Here is a 21946-nt window from a genome sequence, read left to right on the forward strand (position 1 = left end):
AGATAAAACTATTCCAGATTTTGGTTTCAATTGGTCTTTCATTCTGAATAACAAATTCAACAGCATGAGAGGATTCAGATAAGCATAACTATACTAATATACTTTCTTTTATTAATTTAGGCTACTAATGTCTCGAAATAGAAGAGCACAGCCCCTATATAAGTTCAAAATGGACGTTCCTTTTTAAAGTTCATCTATCAGACCCTCAAAATACAAACCTGCACAATCAAGATATAAATAGTGGCCTTACAGAAAGGAAGAATGATCTCATCATGTGTTGCAGATCGAATGATTTTTAGTCCAGAAGATCTAGACAATGTGGCCCACCTGACATGTGTCCCATGCGGGCATGTGTGCTGGTTCCACACACATGTGGGCATCAAAAACTTGAGTGTTTCATAAGTCAGTTGAGATGTACGGGATTTGCACGGGCAACGGGGACACACACCAAGGGACGTGCCCTAGTGAGTGTCAATCCTGGGCCCTCCATCATATCAACAGTTGCACACTCTCCACGGATCCCAACCGTCCAATCAAAGCATTGGATCATGGAAGCGAGCATCGTTTGTACAACCTGCAACGCTAGAGAAGTACCTGGGCAGCCTCTCTGTCCGCTCCCAAATGGCAAGAAATGGAAATGCTGCCCCCTAACATCCACGTTATGACTCCGGTCACTTTCATCGGATGGCATGAATCTCTCAGGACAGAATTCAAGTGGGTCAACCCAATGCTCGGGGTCCCTTCCAATGGCCCACACATTAATGAACACTTGGGTGTTAGCTGGTACATCGTAGCCTCCTATTTTGCAGTCTTTAGTGGATTCTCTAGGAATCACTGGGACTGTCGGGTGCAGTCTGAGTGTTTCTTTGACAATTGCATGGAGGTAAGGAAGATTTGGGAAGTCGGATTCTCCGACCAATCTATTTTTTCCAACCACTGAATCGATCTCTACCCTTGCTTTCTTGAACAGGTCAGGATGGTTGATGAGCTCCGCCAAAGCCCATTCTGTTGTGATTGCAGTTGTATCAGTACCCGCCACAAAGATATCCTGTTGAAGATTCAAAAGATGGCATAAATACTTAACTGAACAAATAGTAAATAAGCTGGGATGGGCTTCCTCCAATTTTTGGGCCTCTGGGTAGTTAAAACCCCAATTCAGCCTATTTATAGTTGGGGCCTTTGGGCTTAGAACTTTGGAGTGGGGCGATGGTTATAAGAGTCAGGCAAGTCCATCCGAGTCGACTCGGACTCGGCCGGACCTGATCCGATTCGACACCAAGAGTCACCCGGATGAATCATGGTAGAGCCCGGTGATTCAGCCCCCACTCGCCCGCAACTTAACTCGAGACTGGACGAATACAATCGCATGGAGGGCCAACCTGGCCCAAGGGCTTGACTGTTTACAATCCATGCCATCCATCCATTTTACCGGCTCGCCCTAAAATGAGGCAGATGCAAGTCTCAGGTGGACCACCCCACGGTAAACAGTGGTGACCGAGCGCTCACGGTTGAAAACTTTCTAAGGCTACTGTAACGTTTATTTGCCATCTAACCTGTTGATTAGGTCACACAGACCTGGAATAGGGGAACACATGAATATCAGCTTTATCCAAAACTTTGATAGCCCCCTGGTAAATTTTTAATGGAGAGCATTCAATCACCACTGTTTTTTATAATGTGGTCGACCTGGCATTTGGATCTGACTCATTTTTGGACTCTTTCCTTAAAATGAGCTGGAAAAATGTACGGACAGCATGTATATAACACATACATCATGGTGGGGCCCATATTGTTTTTCTAGCATCAACGTAGGTGCTGTGTGCTATGCTACGCAATCAAGTTCGTTGTCACACATCTGATGTACAGGTCGTATGTGCTGAATAATCACGTGGACCACCGACCACGTGACGCCTGCTGGGAGGTCGGTGGATCCCTAACTATGTTACCCACCGTGATGCATGTAACTTACATCTATGTCATCCATTTGTTTTGAAAGCTAATTTTATGCCATGATCCCAAAAATAAATCGGATTTAAAAAAAAAAAAATAATAATAATATAGATGGACCACACCAAAGGAGTTAGTGGTGATTAAATACCTACCATTAAAATTTTCTTTGGGGCCATAAGAATGTTTATTTCCCTGTTTATAAGCTTACAAAGACCTGTTTGAAGAGGCCACTTAAATATCATCTGGATCAATCACTTTTACAGCTCACAAGTAGTTCTTAACAGTTAATCACCATTGTCTCCTACGGTATGGTCCACCTCACATTTGGATCTGCTGCATTTTTTTTAATCATACCGTAAAATGAGCTGTAAAACCGGATGGACGGGTGGATGTAAGGCACAAACATCATGATGGGCCCCACTGTTTAAGGATCCACCCCGGATCCATCAATACTCCCCCATCACGGGGAGCGGATTGGTGAGACCCCGGATCCACTAGGTGGTGGGACCCTGACTATAGGGTTCACAGTGAATAGACCTTAAATCCACAGTCCGACGTTTTGAAAGCTAGTTTTACGGCATGATCCAAAAATTGAAGCAAATCAAAATATTAAGTGGACCACCACAAGAAATACTGGTGATTGAATACCCACCACTTAAAACTTCTTGAGGGCCACCGGAATGTTTATTTGCCATCCAACCTGTTGATAAGATCACAGAGACCTGGATGAAGGGACCGCACAAATATCAGCTGATCCGAAACTTTTATGGCCCACAAGAATTTTTTAATGGTCAATCACAACTGTTTCCAATGGTGTGGTCCACCTGATATTTGGATCTGTTTCTCTTTTACTAACACGCCCTAAAACTAACTATCAAAACGAATGGACGGCGTGGATTCAAGGCATGTACATCAAGCTGGCCCCCGCAGTCGGGTATCCAATGACCTCGGTGGATCCGGGGATCCATCGAAGCCGTGCCCAGCTTCCGAGCGCAAGCCTTACGAAAAAATACAAGGTGAATGGGCTTACCATGATAAAGGCTTTAATGTTCTCCATCGTCAGTTTCATCTCGGCGCTCTCATCTTCCGATATCTCGAGCAAAATATCGAGAATATCCTTCACACCATCGCCTCTCTCCATCTTCGTCTTCCTCTCTTCTTCACGCTCTTTGATGATACTCTTCATCATCGCATCGAATCTCCCGTGCACGTTCCCATACCTCTTCTTCAGCCCCTGCAAATCCAAATTCCGACATAACCCGATATAATCCGATACGTTGAACGTGCCGATCAGCTCCGCCATCTCATGCACAATCTCCCTCACTTCCTCCACTTCCACTTCTGTGTCCGAACATATCCGGCTCATCGCCATCCTCGATACTATGTTGCTCATCATCGTTATGAGCTCTAGGCCAACATCGACTGTTTCTCCGCCGTTGGATTTCTTATGTAGCAGTCGCAAGAATCGCCGGATCTCTTCACGACGAATGGACTGGAGCTGATCAAGCGTGCGACCGCCTAAGAGATCTGACATGCAGAGTTTCTTCATGAACTTCCAGTAGGGGCCGTAGGGAGCGAAGGCGAAACCAGAAGCGCCGTAGGCGAGGTATTGAATGGCTGAGGATTGAGGTCTGGATGCAAAGGTGGTCCCGTGGGTCTTGAGGATTTCTCTTGCTATATCGGCGTTGGAGGCAACGACAGCAGGAACGGAGCCGAGGCGGAGGTGGATCAATGGTCCGTAGCGCTTGGAGAGCTTGTGGAAGGCTTGGTGAGTTATGGGATCGAGGAGGTGGAGGTGTCCGATGACCGGAAGCGGTATCGGGCCCGGCGGAAGGCAGCGTGCCGTGGTTCGGGAATTGGAGAAGATGATCCGGATAAGTACAGTAGAAATTAGCCAGATGAGGAAAAGGATGGCGTAGGATTGGAGGTCGTCGGCCATGGTTTGTTTGATGGACGGTTGGGTGGAGAGTGGAGAGGAATGGGAATGAAGAGCTGATCAGATGCCACGGGGTCAACTGAAATACGATCGGGAAAATGAAAGCCGACCAATTGCCCTTGTCGAGCTGAGAAATAACGAGAATGCACTTGTAATAATGTGACGCCAGCTGCCTGTGTCCCCCGCGCCAACTGGACGCGGAATGCCTGCCGACACAACCAGCAGCGAGGGAAGCGGATTGGCAGGTATACCATACACCTGCGATATAGCTGGTGTATCGCTGATGTGTTGACATCACTAAGTTTATGATATTTCTTTTATCCTCTTCATCCAGGTCGTCTTTGTAACCTTTTGAACAGATAGGATGGAAAATAAACATTACGGTGGGTGTTAGAAATGTTTTAACTGTAAAAATTATTATCCCACTTCTATTTGTGGTGTGGTCCAATTAAGCATTGTATATGATTATTTTTGAGATCTTGCTCTAAAATGATCTTGGAAAATGGATGAATCAGTGTGGATATAATAAATACATCGTTTTAAGTCCATGTGACTTTGATATCCTTGGAACCGTTCATACAAATGGAAGTTCCAAGCGCGTTGGCGCTCGTCTCTGCGGACGCAGATTTTCTGCCAAAGGCTTCCGCATGGAAAGCGAATTGGCTGGGGTAGATCGTGTGTACAAATGGTTCAAAGGAGATCAAAGTTACGTGAGCCCCACAATGATGTATTTATTATATCCACTGTTCATCTATTTTTGGAGGTCAATTTGAAGCATTAGACAAAAAATGAATCATCTCAGCACTCAAATGGACCGCACCAAAAATAGCAGCGAGTGTAATGATTTTCGCCGTTAAAAAATTCATAGGGCCCACCATAACATTTAAATTCCATGCACTCTGTTAATAAGGTCACAAATACATGGATGAAGAGGAAAAATAAATTTCATATTGATCTAAAACTTCTATGACCCCGAAAAGGACAAAGGAGACCCTGGCTAGCGCAGGGGACCCTCCGATGCCAAAGTCAGGCCTGGACTCGGGGTCTTAAAGTATTGAAAAGTCTTTTGGAGGAATTTGTTTTCGTCCCTCTCAAGGTGAGGGCCCCCCCTTCTTTTATAGCTGCTGGGGCATTTAATCGTACGAGGATTCTCTTCATGGTATTGTGCGCGAGATCTTCTCCTGGGATCACGGAATCTTCTCCTGGGATCACGGAAACAGGATCGTGCCCGTCTCATGCCTTCATCCGATCCCGTGAGCTTCGGGATCGGGAATCTTATCCCAAGACATCCGGAGTGCGGCTTCATCTTGTGACGGTCGATCCGATAAAGAGGTCCGCCCGAAGCATGCCCGAGACACTGACGACCCTACCGAGTCGGGGCCGACTCAACCTTTGCCTCGGTCTAGCGAATAACTCCTCGGATTTGACACATCCTTTGGTGGCCCGAGGCATTTAGTCCGAGTCTGCGGACTTGTATGTTTTGTCCCAAACAGTAAGCCCCCTTACTCCGAGTGTTTTCATATGACACTGAGGAGTAGCGAGTGCTGAGTCGGTTCATAACTTAGTCCGAGACGAGAAGTAGTCGTTAAGCGCATTCATTGAGACCTTTGATGGGGACGGTTCAGCTTCTGACATCGTATGCGCCGTCAGCTATCAAATCGCAGGTCCCGCCAATGAGGATTGGACACGTAGTAAAGCTATTATTGTTGCTAGTCGGCGTGCTCCACGTGTCGAGTGGGGGAATCGATGCAGGCGTCGAATCATTTCCCCATTAATGTCTCCGCCGTAGGGCGACCTTATAAAACGTCAGGGGTCCCGCACTTCGAACTTTTACTGCTCTTGCCATTCTCGCTCTGCGTTTTCTCTGGGATTTGCGTAGCCTTTCATCTCCTTCCTTTCTTCTCTCTTTATCGTCGGCACTTCTTTCCGCCACTGTTCCTTTCTCTCCGGTGAGTTTCTCCTTCCTCTTTATTACATAATAATAATGGCGGATAGGAGTTCTCGAAGCCCCCAGGTGGGAGTTTCCGGAGACGAAGGCGAAGCGCAACGTTTTTGGAACGTTGCGGAATCGCCCTCTTTACTAACGGAGATAGCAGTGGATGCCAACGCTGCTTGTATGCCTGAGACGATCAGGCGTAGCGCCCTGCTTCCGTCGTTCCTTCCCGTGGCGGGTCATACGGCTTATCCCGCCCGGGGAGGCCCAACTTACCAAGGGACATGGAGGAGGAGGCAGAGGAAGAAGATGAAATTTTAATCGCGGGCGGACCCCCGGACCCAGTTCCTGCTGATGAATCCGAGTCTGAAGGGGAAGAATCGGGGGAAGATTTAAGCGGTCCGGTTCCTTCAGTCTTGACTGAGGCGGACTTGGACAGAATTCGAGTCGGGTATCATATCCCCGAGTCGGTCATCACGTATCTTCCTCGCCCGAATGACCTGCCAGATCACCCTCCTGCTGGGGCAGTCGCAATTTACCAAGTATCGATGCAGTGCGGCTTGCGTCTGCCCCTTCAGACCATCGTCCGGGGAGTTTTATCTCGCATACAGATTGCCCCGGGGCAGATAGTCCCGAATGGGTGGAGGAACTTACTCGGATGTGCGGTGTTGTGGGCTGAGATGGAACAGCCACCGCTCACAGTCGACGAGTTTCTCCACCTGTACCAAGTGCGGGTAAATCCGAACTACCCTGGCTTCTACGTCTTTGCTGCTTGGCGAGGCGGAGGCGGTTCCCTGATAACCGACCCTCCCACTTCCAACAAACATTGGAAAGAGCGTTGGTTCTGGGCATGTGGTCGATGGGAGACGGACGAGTCCGGGTCTTGCGAGGCTCGTGTCCCTCGGACATTTCAGAGAGCAGGTGACTTGGGTCTTCTCTCCCTCGCCCTTTTTCATTTTTTTTTTTTTTTTTTTTTGTTTTTGTCTGACGGACTTGTGTTTGGCAGATATTCCGAAGAAGAAGCCGAAGCTCGGCAGCACTGCCTCGGCTCGGATCAAAGAGTTGAAGTCGTTGGATCCGAGGGACAGGTCTTGGAAGGTGCTTCTTCAGCCGGAGCGCCTTCACCTTGCAGGTCTGGACTCGGAAGTTACAGGTAATTAAGAACGAATCTTCTGAATTTTTCAAATTTCCGCCGACTTACTTCGCCTTGCTCTCCCCCTCCTTTTTTTTGTTTTTGCAGATCTGCCCGAAGCTCGCCCCAACCTAAGGATTGTCCCCGAACCGGAGATGACTGGAGCTCGTCCTGCCCTTAGACCAGTCACGAAGTTGAAGGCTCCTCCACGGTCAGTTCTTCTTTCAGAGCCTCGGCCACCGAAGAGGCAAAGGGTGCCGCGGAAGGAGAAAGAGCCAGCGAGCTCTTCTGCCCCTCCGGTCGTCGTGATTCCCGACCCGGACGAAAGGGCGGAAGAGACGGCGATTGCTGCTTCGGATCCTCAGGCGGCACCTGACTCGGCACGCGTTGAGACGACGGTGCCGAGTCGGGAAGAAGAGACCGGGGCCGCGACCTCAAGGGGGGAGGAAGAGACGAGGACTGCGTCCTCCCGAGGGGAAGAGACGAACCAGGAGGGGCCGTCAATCCTACAGCAAGTGGTGTCGGGGATGGTTCCTTGGGCCCTGGCCCATGGGTGTGAAAGAGAGTTTGTGAAACTCTACAACGCCCCGTCGTCGCAGACCGTCAGCCACGCTGCCCGGATGCTTTTTGAACTCGCTCCTTGCTTAATCAAGGCCAGCAAGGAGCTATCCTCAACTCATCGGCTGCAGGCTCTTCTGTCTGAGGCCGAGATCCGGGTCGGCGTCCTGACAGGCGAGGCGTCCCTCGCTCGGAAAGCTGCCGAAGACGCGAGGGCAGAGGCGGCTTCTTCCAGAAGGGCCCTGGACGAAGCGAAGGCAGAGGTCGCTCAGGCACTGGTTCAACTCTCCAAAGCCGAAGAGGAGAATCAGCGAGTTCTGGCAGTCCATGCTTCGTGCGCGGATGACTTAGCTCGGGCTAAGCTTGAGGCGGCGGAGCGCATTCAGCAGGCCGAGGAGAAGACTCGGGAGGCCGAGACGGCTAGGGACCAGGCCGTCCAAGCATTCCTTGAGTCGGCCGAGTTTGAGGACGAGAGGGATCGCCTGTTCCAGAGCGGATATCTGGAATGCGTCAAGGATATAAAGAAGTCTTTTCCTGACCTTGACCTTTCAGAAATCGAAGGCGGGGCAGCCTCAGAATCCGAGAATCCGGACGCCGCCGCTGAAGACACAACTGCCGGGGACGGGGCCGACGCATGAAGACTTTGGTTTTTTTTTTTATATGTAAATATTTTTTTGCTCCGATGTATTCGGTTGCTTTTGTACTTACACGTATTCTGACGAATGAAAAGCATGTCTTTAAACATCAAATAGCAAGCTAAGGATCGTAGACCGTGAGGTGTTCGGCGTTCCATGGATGAGGCAATGACTGTCCGTTTAGGTCTTCTAGCAGATATGTTCCTGGTCTAATGGTGCCCGAGACGATATAGGGTCCTTCCCAATTGGGTCCCAGTGTGCCCGACCCAAACTCCTTAGTGTTGGAAAACACTTTCCGAAGAACCATATCTCCCCTTCGGAATCTTCTAATCTTAACTCGGGTATTGTAGAACCGAGTCACTTGTCGTTGTCGAGCCTCCGTGCGCAGCCTCGCCCTTTCCCTTTGTTCGTCCAGAAGGTCGAGTCCGAGTGCAAGGAGTTCTTCATTCTCTTCTGCATTGAATAAGGTGATTCGAGCCGAAGGTAATCCGATTTCGACGGGAGTGACTGCTTCCGAGCCGTAAGCGAGTGAAAACGGAGTTTCTCCTGTGGCCGTTCGGGTTGTAGTTCGGTAAGCCCAAAGAATTTTCGGGAGCTCTTCGGCCCATGCTCCTTTGGCCCGGCCAAGCTTGGTCCGAAGATGTTGCTTGATAATCTTGTTAACTGCCTCGACTTGTCCGTTGGTTTGAGGGTGATGCGGTGATGAATAAATGTTCCTGATCCCGAGGTTCTTGCACATCTCACGAAAGCTCCTATTATCAAATTGCCTTCCATTGTCTGTGACAATGGTACGGGGTACTCCGAATCGGCAGATAATGTTTTTCCATACAAACTCGGTGATCTTCTGCTCGGTTATTTTGGCTAATGGTTCTGCCTCGGCCCACTTCGTAAAATAGTCCACTGCTACCACAGCAAACTTGGTCTGCCCTTTTCCCATAGGGAGCGGTCCTATGAGGTCGATGCCCCATTGTGCGAAAGGCCAGGGACCAGTCATCGGCGTTAGTGCATCGGGTGCTTGCCTCGGAATTGCCGCAAACCGTTGGCATCTGTCGCATTTTTGAACGAGCTCACGAGCGTCGTGTTGGATAGTGGGCCAGTAGTATCCCTGTCGTAAGACCTTGTAGGCGAGGGATCGCCCTCCAGAGTGGTTTCCGCAGATTCCTTCATGAATTTCCCGTAACACATAGTTTGCCTCGCTGGGTTTGAGGCACCGCAGCAACGGGGCGTAGTATCCTTTCTTATAAAGGGTCCCGTTGAGTATGGTGTAACGGGAAGCTCGGATCTTAATTCGTCGGGCCTCGGTGCGATCCTCTGGCAACTTTCCTTCGTCAAGGAATTGGCGGATTGGATCAATCCAGGATGGTTCCGAGTCGATTGTATTGACGGCCTCGCTAATTGGCTCGTCTATACTTGGTTTATCGACGTATTCGACAGGGACGGACCTGGGTATATCGTCTTCTTCGGCCGAGGCGAGCTTTGCTAGCAAATCGGCTTTGCTGTTTTCCGTACGAGGTATCCGAGTTACACGACAGAATTGAAATCTGTTGATAAGTTCTTTCGCTTTCTCCATGTAAGCCCTTAGCCGGTCTTTCCGTGTCTGGTATACACCGGTAACTACTATAACAACCAACTGAGAGTCGCTGAAAACGCTTAGGTGCGTGACCTCCATGCTAGCGGCGAGTCGGAGGCCGAGTAGCAACGCTTCATATTCCGCCGTATTGTTCGACGCTTGAAATCCAAGTCGTAAGGCATACTGTATATAGGTGTGATCGGGGGTTTCCAGCACTACCCCAGCCCCACTGGCCTTCGAGTTGGAAGAACCGTCGACATACAGATTCCATGGAATAGGGCAAGGGGAAGCGGTCGAGGCGGGCACTGCATCGACCTTCGGCGTATCGTTCACTGAGAGTTCGGTTGAAGGTGTTCCTTCGGCGATAAAATCAGCTACGGCTTGCCCTTTGATTGATGCCTTTTGTCTGCATTGAATATCAAACTCTCTCAGATAGATAGCCCAATTGGTGAGTCGGCAGGAAGCTTCTGTTCTGCAATACCTGGCGAAGCGGAAGGTCGGTCATTACAATGATGGTGTGGGCATGGAAATACGGCTTAAGCCGCCGAGATGAAGTTATTAAAGCCAAGGCAACTTTCTCCAAGCTTGGGTATTTTCTGCCGGCAGTAATGCTTTGCTGACATAGTAAACCGGCAGTTGCTTTCCTTCAGATTCTCGTATCAAAGCCGAGCTAACAGCTGCCTCGGACACGGCTAGGTAGAGGAGCAACGACTCCCCTGGTTCGGGTTTTGATAAGAGAGGTGCAGAACCGAGATATGATTTTAATTGCTGGAATGCTGCTTCACACTCTTCCGTCCAACCCATCGCTTGTCTCCCTTTCAATTGATTGAAGAAAGGGAGACATTTATCCGTAGCTCTGGACAGGAATCGATTAAGTGCTGCGACTCGTCCGGTCAATCTTTGGACGTCCTTAATGGTTTTGGGGGATTCCATATCAATCAGAGCCTTTATCTTCTCAGGGTTTGCCTCTATTCCTCGCTGACTGACTAAGAAACCGAGGAATTTTCCGGAGCCTACTCCAAAAGCACATTTACTTGGATTCAGCTTCATCCGGAACTTCCGTAGGATTAGAAACATTTCTTCCAAATCATTCACATGATCCGCCGCGTGTATGCTCTTGACAAGCATGTCGTCGATGTATACCTCCATGGTTCGGCCTATAAGTCGAGCAAAAATTTTGTTAACTAACCTTTGATAAGTTGCACCGGCATTCTTCAGACCAAATGGCATCACTCGGTAACAATAAAGGCCTTTGTCGGTGACAAAGGTAGTTTTTGATTTATCTGTTTGATGCATTACAATTTGATTATATCCCGAATAAGCATCCATGAAGCTAAGGAGCTCATGTCCGGCTGTACTATCTACTAGCTGGTCTATCCTCGGAAGCGGAAAGCTATCTTTGGGGCAGGCTTTATTCAAGTCGGTATAATCAATACAGACTCGCCATTTCCCGTTGGACTTCTTCACAAGCACGACATTCGCGACCCACTCTGGATAGTGTATTTCTTCTATGAAATTAGCCTGGAGTAGTTTGTTGACTTCTTTCTCGATGATGGCGTATCGTTCAGGGCCAAGCGGTCGTCGCTTCTGTCGGATCGGTCGATATGACGGATCGACGTTAAGCCGGTGAGTCACCACGGAGGGGTCGATCCCTTGCATATCTTCATGATTCCAAGCGAATACGTCGGCGTACTCTCGGAGCAAGGCGATCAGCTTTTCTCTCAAAGGGGACTGCAGAGATGAGCCAATTCGCACTGTCTTGGATCCATCTGTTTCGACTAAGGCGATTGAGACAAGATCTTCGACCGGCTGTCCTCGTTCATAATTCTCGCCCCGAGGGTCCAACGATTCGATTGTTAATATGTTGGTCGGATTCTTGTCGGCGGCTCCTTTTACAGCTATCATGTAACATCGCCTCGCGTCTTGCTGGTCTCCTTTAACAATTCCGACTCCTGACTCGGTCGGGAATTTCATTGTAAGATGGTATGTGGATACCACGGCCTGGAGGAGACTCAATGAAGGTCGGCCGAGTATCGCATTGTATACCGAGGGTTGATCGACGACCAGGAAGTCAACCATCATCGTCGTCTGATGTGGGGCAGTGCCAGCAGTGAGTGGTAATGAGACAGTCCCCTCGGGCAATACTTGTCCTCCGGAAAAACCGATCAATGGGGTCCGAACCGGGCGTAACGCGGATCCCCATTTTGTCGAACGCATGGGTAAATAACACGTCTGCAGATGACCCGTATCGACGAGTATTCGAAACACCTTTCGGTTAGCGATAGTCGGGTGACAATCAATGCGTCATCGTGGGGGTGATAGATGCCTCGGGCATCTTCTTCTGTGAACGAGATGCAATATCTTTCTCTTTTCTTCTCCTTTGATGGCCGATCTATAATCATGAGCTCGGACTGAGGCTGACTAAGTTTTCGTGCGTGATTCCTTCGCGCGTTGTTTGAGTCGCCCCCACATTGTGGACCGCCGATAATCGTCCGGATTTCTTCCATAGGTGACTCTCGGTCGGGCGCGCCTCGAATGCCCCAGCTTTGACCATATGTTCTCTGAGTCGGCCGTCTTTTATGAGTCTTTCGATCTCTTCTTTTAAGTGACGGCAATCACTTGTGTTTTGCCCGTGATCGCGATGATAATGGCAGTACTTATCCTTATCCCGCCGATTAGGATTACTCTTGAGCTTACTGGGCCAGCCAACAAAGCCTTCGTTTCCATCAGTACCTCTTCCCGAGTCTTATTCCGGGGAGTATATGTGGAAAATTTTCGATCCGGCCGTTTTCGACCTTCGCTCGTCACGTGCTTGATCCTCTTTGCGTTTCCTTCCCCCGGCCGAGTCTGCTTCTTTTTTGGCCGACTCTTTGGCCGAGGTTTTGGTTTCACGCAGATTCGCGCTTCCTCGGCGTTGGCATATTTATCGGACCGTGACATAAATTCCCGAGTATCGGGCGGAGTTTTGTCTAGAGATGCCAGAAATGGCTTATCCCTAACTCCTTGCATGAGTGCATTGAGGGCCGTTTCTTCCGAATGTTTCCGAACTTGAAGGGATTCGAAATTAAAACGCTTGATGTAATCTTTCAATAGCTCTCCTGCTTCTGAACTACGCTATTCAGTGCAGGGGGCTTTAATTTTTTCTTTCCGCCGATGAAGTTGGTGAGGAAGGCGTTGCTTAGCTCAACGAATGAACTGATGGATTTTGGCTTCAGCTGTTTGAACCACAGTCGAGCTACATCAGTCAATGTAAGAGAAAAGGCCCGACACATTACTGCATCCGAGGCATCATGGAGTTCCATATAGGTTCTGAAGCACTCAATATGCTCGGTCGGGTCAGTCTTGCCGGTGAAAGGAGTGATTTGAGGTAATCGAAACCTCTCGGGCAATCGGGCTTTCATTACCGAGTCCACAAAGGGGGACGCTTTCGCTTCGGACCCGGTTGAATATACATTCCGGCCGTGCTTTATGTCTGCCATCTCTTTTGCCATCTCTTCCCGTACTTCTTTTTTGAAATTTTGAATGTCGGCTTTCCAAGGTTCGCTGCTTTCTGCCGTGCCTTCCATGGAAGGGCGACTGCGCCTTCTTCGTTCTATTTCGTGCCGAAGATCAGTCGGGGGGAGGGAGGCGTTGGCTGACTGCGCTGGAGATGGTTCTGACCCGCCTTGGGGTTGGCTCGGCCGGAAAGACTGCGGCGCAGAAGGTTGAGGATCAACCGCCGCCGTCTGTACGCGCGCCGTCTCCCCTTGAGGATGCGGGAGTGGCTGCATTTGCTGCTGATACATTCGTTCCAGCATCTGTTTCATCGTATTCATATCAGAACGGATTTCTTGAACCTCCTTGTCCAACCGCCCATCGTCGCCCCTCGTCGGCGGTTGTTAGGTGCGTTCTGGGCTGGGGGAACGGCGATTGGACCGGGTGGCCCTGTAATCGCGTTCTCATTCAAATCTTCTTCTGGGACCGTCCTTCTAGTCATCACCATTGGACTCAATATAGAGGTACGGGATGGCTTTTTGCACGTTCCCACAGACGGCGCCAAACTGTTGATGCAATTATCTGGTTCGTCCTCCTGGATCCTTGTATGCCTGCACAGAAAAAGGACAAAGGAGACCCTGGCTAGCGCAGGGGACCCTCCGATGCCAAAGTCAGGCCTGGACTCGGGGTCTTAAAGTATTGAAAAGTCTTTTGGAGGAATTTGTTTTCGTCCCTCTCAAGGTGAGGGCCCCCCCTTCTTTTATAGCTGCTGGGGCATTTAATCGTACGAGGATTCTCTTCCTGGTATTGTGCGCGAGATCTTCTCCTGGGATCACGGAATCTTCTCGTGGGATCACGGAAACAGGATCGTGTCCGTCTCATGCCTTCATCCGATCCCGTGAACTTCGGGATCGGGAATCTTATCCCAAGACATCCGGAGTGCGGCTTCATCTTGTGACGGTCGATCCGATAAAGAGGTCCGCCCGAAGCATGCCCGAGACACTGACGACCCTGCCGACCCGTCGGGGCCGACTCAACCTTTGCCTCGGTCTAGCGAATAACTCCTCGGATTTGACACATCCTTTGGTGGCCCGAGGCATTTAGTCCGAGTCTGCGGACTTGTATGTTTTGTCCCCAACAACATACATTCAAGGTGGGCCCATCTAAGTTTACTCAGTTTGATGGGAGCGTACTGAGTAACTCAGTAGGCAATCTGATTTCGATCTAAATCATTTTTTGCAGTGTGGTCCAATTAATCTTAGATCTGTTTTATTTTTCCAATCAAGCCTTAAGATGAGCTCGCCAAATGGATGGATAGTTTAGATATAACACGTACCTCATCATGGCACTCACGATGCCGACGTTAATACACCAGCTTATATGACGTGTGTGTGTTACACTAGCCGAGAAATGAATCATATCCAGATCAGATGTCAACCCCGCTGTAAAAAAGAGTGTAGATAGTAACGCCCACCCTTAACTCATCCTTAGGCACACCATGATATTTATTTGAGGTCAACCCTGTCCATGAGTCAACACAGACATGGATTAAGGGAAAGAGTCACACAAATATCAGCTCGATGGAAAGCTTTTTTGGCTCCCACTATGTTTTTAATGGTAGACGTTCAATATCTACTGTTTTTTTGTGGTGGGGTCTACTGGAGCTTTGAATTTGCCTCTATCTTTGGATCATGCTCTAAAATGGTCTCTCAAAATGGATGGACGGTGTGGATACTACATATACATTATGGATGGGCCAAAAATTCTGATGATGTCACTTAGCGAGATTGCTGCTCAACCAGTCAGTAGGTAATCCGCGTCCGTCATACGTTACTATTTTCAACTAAAAAGTAAACGGTCCAACTTCAATAATGAGGGCTTTAATTATAAGCGGCTAGAACGGTGGAGTCAATCTAACTTACAGATACAGCGGCAGCGTATGTTATACGTGAGGTGGGGTCCACTAATGGAGACCATTAAGATTCTAGTGTGCAGGTGTTACCCGGGTAACACCTCTCGAGTGTTACCCTGGCGTGGCCCACCTTGATGTACGTGTTCTGTAACCGTGTTGTTCGTCAGTTTTGCGGTATAATGTAGGGCATGTTTCCAAAAATGAAGCTGACCCAAATCTCAAGTGGACCACATGAAAGGAAATAACGGTAATTGAACACCCACCACTAAAAACTTTCTAAGGATCACTGTAATGTTTATTTGTCATCCAACTTGTTGATAAGGTCACACAGACCTAAATGAAGGGAAAGCTTAAATATCAGCTTAATATGAAACTCTTGTAACCAAGTCTTTAACCGTGGGCATTCAATCCCGACTATGATCCACTTGAGATTTAATTCTGCTTCATTTTTTGAGATCATGTATTAAAAAGAGTTGAAAAAAACTTATGAACGTCATGGATGAATAACACATACATCAACGTGGGCCCACAGTCAGGACAACACTCACTAATGTGTTACCAATGCAACTCCTGTTCCACTCTCGCTAAGGCCGATATGGACGAGAGGATATAACTCTCAGATAGAAGCAACTTGCATATACCCCCCCAGGCCGAGGATCTTATCTACCTCCTGCGATGATAAATAAATGGAATCAAATTTGTTGGAGAAAAAATATGACAAGTTCGGAGACTCGGTTATAAAATGGACCAACTCTACTAAAACTGACCGAAGGATCCGAGCCAATAGTTCAGATCGAGCAAGATAAAGCCAAATGAGAGACATGTTCGGATTTGTAGGAAATGAATCCTAACCGAAGTTGAGAGTCGAGAGTCTTAGACAAGTATAGGATACATCAAGTTGACTCGGTTAATAAGGCAGTAATGTCTAAAGAGACCTATTGAAGGTCATAAATCAGAAAGCCGCCTAACCGACTATAAAAAGAACCCTTGTATGGTTGGTTGTAGTATCTGCTATTGGATAGAAGGAAAACATCGGCCCTGAACCGACCCAGTTTCGTCCGATAGTAGGTAAAAAGTCTCCTATGTGAGCCAGCCGAGATTACGGATCTATTGTGGTCGAGTCAAGCAAAGGAGAGACAGTGTAATCTTAAACACCGTCTCGAGAATTTTGTAGAAGGATCCCCGGTCCCGGAAATCTCGGGATCGGAAGTATCCATAAATAAAATATCATCTAAATCAAATCTCCAAAATATCGGGAAAGAATCCTCATACGGCGGGATCCTCCTTCTCTTATAAATAGGAGAGACTCCAAAGATGAAAGGTATGCAAAAACTCTCTCTCTTAAAACCCCTCAATACTATAAGACCCGGATTCCTAACCTGACTTTGGCATCGGAGGGTCCCCTGCTCTAGCCAGGGTCTCCTTTGTCTTCTTTCTGTGCAGCTGTTCACTCCTAGGTCTAAAGAGGGTGGACTAGATTTTTACATCAACAATCCTTAATCTCCTCTATTGATACAAAAATTTGTTTCCTACGCTTTATTCGGAGGCCATAAAACGTGCTTTAATGGTGATTACTAGAAGAACGATCCAAGAAGATCCAAATGAGGCTGCCGTCGTTGAGCCGTCGGATGCAAACGCTGTTCGAGGGACTCAAGGCCAGAATTTCGCTGCTCGACCAGCGACCTCTGCTGGGACGAGGAACACTCAGCGGAACCGAGGTAATGAGCGACTGGATAAAGAGGTACAGGAACTCAGATCCGACATCAACAACATGAAACAGCTGTTGGAACAAATACACCGGCAGCAAGTTTCGCCGGGTGTTCAGACGGCTAACACCCCACAGCAAGTTGTTGATCCCGAGCCTGATGCTCCACAGCCGACAATCCCCTAGAAAAGTCAGCCCCAAGGTCCGTCCGAGCCGGCCCCCGCTCATTCCACTACTACCGTTCTGCCCCCCATTGACCTTCGACATGAAATTGATCGGCGAAGACGAAGTCGGCCTCCGATCGAGGGAATGGCCGAAAGTAACGAACCTTGGAAAGCCGACCTCCAAGATTTCAGGAGGGAGGTACGGGAGGAGATCGAAGACGTGAAGCAGGGTCGTGATTTGTGTCAGAATCGGCCTGAGACAAAAGCGTCCCCGTTTATGGAGGAAGTAATACAGGCCCGATTACCAGAATGTTTCCGTCTTCCGCAAATTACGCCTTTCACGGGTAAAACCGACCCAACCGAGCACATCGAATGCTTCCGAACATACATGGAACTGCATGATACCTCGGATGCCGTGATGTACCGAGCCTTCTCCCTCACCTTAGCCGACGTAGCCCGACTTTGGTTTAAACAGCTGAAACCAAAGTCCATCCGAACCTTCACAGAACTTGGTGACGCCTTCCTTACCAATTTTATTGGCGGGAAGAAGAAGCTGAAACCTCCAGCGCACCTGAACAACATAGTCCAAAAGGAGGGAGAATTGTTGAAAGACTATATCAAATTATTCAACTTCAAATCGTTCCAAGTTCGAAAACTTTCGGAGGAGACAACACTCAACTCCATCATGCAAGGTGTAAGGGACAAGTCATTTTTGGCGTCCTTAAACAAGAATCCACCCGAAACTTTGGCGGAGTTCATGACTCGGTCAGACAAATATGCAGATGCTGAAGAAACGCAGAATTTGGGCGAGGCCATCTAGAACACAAAAACCACAGCCAAAGGGTCGACCAAAAATGAGGTTGACTCGGCCGAAGGGAAAAAGTAGAAGGACGACCGAGCACACGACGAAAGCAAGTCAGGTAAGCGACCCGATCAAATGTTCTCTACATACACCCCACTTAACAAACCTCGAGAACATGTGCTGATGGAAATCAAAAGTGAAGGATTTGTGAGTTTACCAAATAAGCTTCGGAGTAATCCAAACCGGCGGAATAAGGACAAGTACTATCACTTTCATCGCGATCACGGTCATAGTACAAGTGATTGATATCATTTGAAGGAGGAGATCGAAAGGCTTATCCGAGAAGGCCGGCTCAAAGAACATGTCGAGAGAACAGGAACAACGGAAGAACGACAGAGTGACAACCGATCTACGGAAGAAATCCGGACGATAGTCGGAGGACCCCTGTGCAGAGGCAACTCAAATAACGTCCAGAAAAACCACGCCAGAAGCCTCAGCCGACCTGAGTCCGACATTCTGATCATAGCTCGGCCTTCAAAAGAACAGAAGAAGGAAAAGTACTGTATCTCGTTCACTGATGAAGTGCCCGAGGGATCCATCATCCACATGACGATACATTGGTCGTTACTCTGACCATTGCAAACCGAAGGGTGTTCTGCATTCTTGTCGACACAGGGTCATCAGCTGACGTGTTGTTCACAGTAGGCGTTCGACAGGATGGGTGTTGAACGATCGACGTTAAGACCGGTTCGTACCCCATTGGTCAGATTCTCGAGGGGACAGATACTCCTGGAGGGGATCATTTTCCTGCCGCTCACAGCCGGGAATCATCCGCACCAAGCAACTACAATGGTTGATTTCCTAATAGTCGACCAATCGTCCGTGTACAACGCTATACTCGGTCAACCCTCTCTGAGTATCCTCCAGGCCGTCCTATCTACGTACCACCTCTCCATAAAATTCCTAACTGAGTCGGGAGTAGGAGTCGTCAAGGGAGATCAACAAGACGCGAAGCGTTGCTACATGACAGTTGTAAAGAGACCCACTGAGAAAGCTCCAGCCGAAGTATCAATGATCGAGTCACTAGACCCCTGGGTCGAGACGCATGAACGAGGGCTGTCAGTTGAAGATCTTGTCTCGGTGCCCTTGGTCGACACAGAGGAGTCCAAAACAGTGCAGGTTGGCTCGTCTCTACTACCACCCTTGAGGGATAATTTGATAGCCCTGCTCCGACGATATGCTGACGTATTTGCTTGGAACCATGAAGATATGCAAGGAATCGACCCGTCAGTGATCACCCACCGACTCAATGTCGATTCGACCTACCGACCAATCCTACAGAAGCGACGACCTCTCGGCCCCAAAAGGTACGCTGTCATAGGAGAAGAGGTTAGCAAGCTCCTCAAGGCAAAATTCATAGAAGAGATATACTATCCAGAATGGGTAGCAAATGTCATACCGGTGAAGAAAGCTAACGGGAAAGGTGAGTCTGTATCAACTATACCGACCTAAATAAAGTTTGCCCGAAGGATAGCTTTCTTCTTACAAGGGTAGACTAGTTGGTGGATAGTACCGTGGGGCATAAACTTCTTAGCTTTATGGATGCGTATTCAGGGTATAATCAAATTGTAATGCATCAGTCCGATAAATCTAAAACAACCTTTGTCACTGACAAAGGCCTTTATTGTTACCATGCAATGCCGTTTGGTTTGAAAAATGCTGATGCAACTTATCAAAGATTGGTGAACAAAATCTTTGCTCGGCTGATCGGCCGAACGATGGAAGTGTACATTAACGACATGCTCCTCAAAAGTGTACGTGCGGCCGACCACATAGCCGACCTAGAAGAAATGTTCCTCATCTTATGTAAGTTCCGAATGAAACTGAACCCGAATAAGTGCGCCTTTAGCGTAAGCTCGGGAAAGTTCCTCGGTTTCTTGGTTAGTCAGTGAGGGATAGAAGCTAACTCAGAAAAGATAAAAGCTTTGCTTGACATGGAGTCTCCAAAAATGATTAAAGATATACAAAGACTGACTGGATGAGTAGCAGCACTTAATCGCTTCCTGTCCAGAGCCATGGATAAATGTCTCTCATTCTTCAAACAATTGAAGGGACGATAAACGTTGAATTGGACGGAAGAGTGCGAAGCAGCATTTCAGCAGTTAAAGTCGTATCTCGGATCTCCCCCAATCTTATCGAAACCTAAGTCAGGAGAAGCTCTACTGCTGTACCTGGCAGTGTCCAAGGCAGCAGTTAGCTCAGCCCTGATACGTGAGCACAAAGGAAAGCAGTTGCTGGTTTACTACGTCAGCAAAGTACTATTACCGGCGGAGATGAGATACCCACTCTTGGAAAAGGTGGCCTTAGTTCTAGTAGTCTCCTCGCGCTAACTTCAACCATATTTTGAAGCCTATACCATCGTCGTAATGACCGATCTCCCACTGCGTCAGATTCTACAGAAACCGGATGCATCCGGCTGACTTACGAAATGGGCGATCGAACTCAGCGAATTCAACATTCAATATAAGCCGAGAATAGCAATCAAAGGGCAAGTTGTGGCCGACTTCATTGCTGAAGTAACACCACATGCCAACCCAATGAATGGGCATACTGCCGAGCCCGTTGAAAAATTAACTACTGCTTCTCCCATATCATCGCCTGACCCGATACCATGAAAGCTGTATGTCGACGGTTCCTCTAACTTTAAGGCAAGCGGGGCAAGAGTAGTTCTGGAAACTCCAGATCAAACTTACATGCAATATGCCTTAAGACTCGGATTTCAAGCATCGAACAATACAGCAGAATATGAAGCGTTGTTGCTTGGCCTTCGACTCGCGGCTAGCTTAGGTGTTAAGCATCTAAATGTTTTCAGCGATTCTCAGCTAGTTGTTAACCAAGTTACCGGTGCATATCAAACACGAAAAGAATAATTAAAAGCATATATGGAGAAAGTGAAAGAACTGATCAAAGGCTTTCAATGTTATATTGTTACTCGGATCCCTCGAACAGAGAATGCCAAAGCGGACCTGTTAGCAAAACTCGCCTCCGCCGACGAAGACGATACACCCAGGTCTGTTCCGGTCGAGTACGTCGCTAAGCCGAGTATCGAGGAACCAGCTAGCTCAATCGTACATACGATCGACTCGATACCTTCTTGGATTGATCCGATCGTCCGATATCTCAATAAGGGTGAGTTGCCTGAAGACCGCGACAAGGCCCGATGATTAAAGGTCCGAGCCTCCCGTTATACCATATTCAACAGGACGTTATACAAGAAAGGTTATTATATTCCACTGCTGCGATGTCTAAACCCCAGCGAAGCGGACTATGTACTATGGGAAATCCACGAAGGAATCTGAGGAAACCATTCAGGAGGACGGTCACTCGCGTATAAGGTATTGCGTCAGGGATACTACTGGCCGACCATCCAACACGACGCTCCTAAGCTCGTTTAGAAATACTACAGATGTCAGAGATTCGCAGTTTTCCCGAGACGACCTCCAGAAGCATTGACATCTATGACCGGTCCTTGGCCCTTCGTACAATGGGGAATCGACATCATAGGGCCACTCCCAGTTGAAAGAGGCCATACTAAGTTCGCTGTCATGGTCGTAGATTACTTCACGAAATGGGCCGAAGCTGAGCCATTGGCGAAAATAACTGAATAGAAGATCATTGATTTCGTGTGGAAGAACATTGTCTATCGGTTCGGACTACTGGCTGACCATCCAATACGACACAGTTCGACAATAATAGCTTTCGAGAAATGTGTGACAACCTCGGGATCAGAAACGTGTACTCATCGCCCCACCATCCTCAGACGAAGGGGCAAGTTGAGGTAGTTAACAAGATCATCAAACACCACCTCCGGACCAAGCTCGACCAAACCAAGGGAACGTGGGCTGAAGAACTCCCGAAAGTATTATGGGCATATCGAACTAAAGCACGAACTGCAATGGGCGAAACTCCTTTCTCCCTTGCTTATGGCTCGGAAGCCGTCACTCTGGTCAAGATTGTGTTGCCTTCAGCCCGAGTCAATTCGTTTAACGAAGAGGATAATGAACAACTCCTAGCACTCGGACTCGATCTTGTGGACGAACAAAGAGAAAGAGCTCGGCAACAGCAGGTTACTCGGTTCTACAACGCCCGAGTCAAGGTCAAACGTTTTCAAGTGG

At 48.4% G+C, this 21946-nt stretch overlaps 2 protein-coding genes across 2 annotated transcripts in view; both read right to left on the bottom strand.

The window, feature by feature from the left end:
* Positions 1-124: 124 nt before the first annotated feature.
* Positions 125-21946, bottom strand: part of LOC131236123 (cytochrome P450 93A3-like) — a 72266-nt gene continuing 50444 nt past the window's right edge. The window contains exon 3 of the transcript XR_009166546.1: positions 125-327. The gene's annotated coding sequence lies outside the window, so the exon portion shown is untranslated. The remainder of the gene's footprint in view (positions 328-21946) is intronic.
* Positions 337-4047, bottom strand: LOC131236122 (cytochrome P450 93A3-like). The gene is made up of 2 exons (XM_058233256.1): positions 2981-4047; positions 337-1048 (listed from the first exon to the last, which is right to left on the bottom strand). The coding sequence occupies exons 1-2, from the start codon at positions 3887-3889 to the stop codon at positions 404-406; spliced, it is 1554 nt and encodes a 517-aa protein (XP_058089239.1). The 5' UTR covers positions 3890-4047; the 3' UTR covers positions 337-403.

Source organism: Magnolia sinica, unplaced genomic scaffold (genome assembly GCF_029962835.1).
Source record: "Magnolia sinica isolate HGM2019 unplaced genomic scaffold, MsV1 ctg236, whole genome shotgun sequence".
In the NCBI taxonomy this organism is placed as follows: domain Eukaryota; kingdom Viridiplantae; phylum Streptophyta; class Magnoliopsida; order Magnoliales; family Magnoliaceae; genus Magnolia; species Magnolia sinica.

What these genes read in the sequence shown, in the direction of transcription:
- LOC131236122 (XM_058233256.1), bottom strand. Translation starts at nt 3,889, where the DNA reads ATGGCCGACGACCTCCAATCCTACGCCATCCTTTTCCTCATCTGGCTA. An exon ending in ACATTAAAGCCTTTATCATG is followed by an intron (nt 1,049 to 2,980) that starts GTAAGCCCATTC and finishes AATCTTCAACAG; the next exon opens with GATATCTTTGTGGCGGGTAC.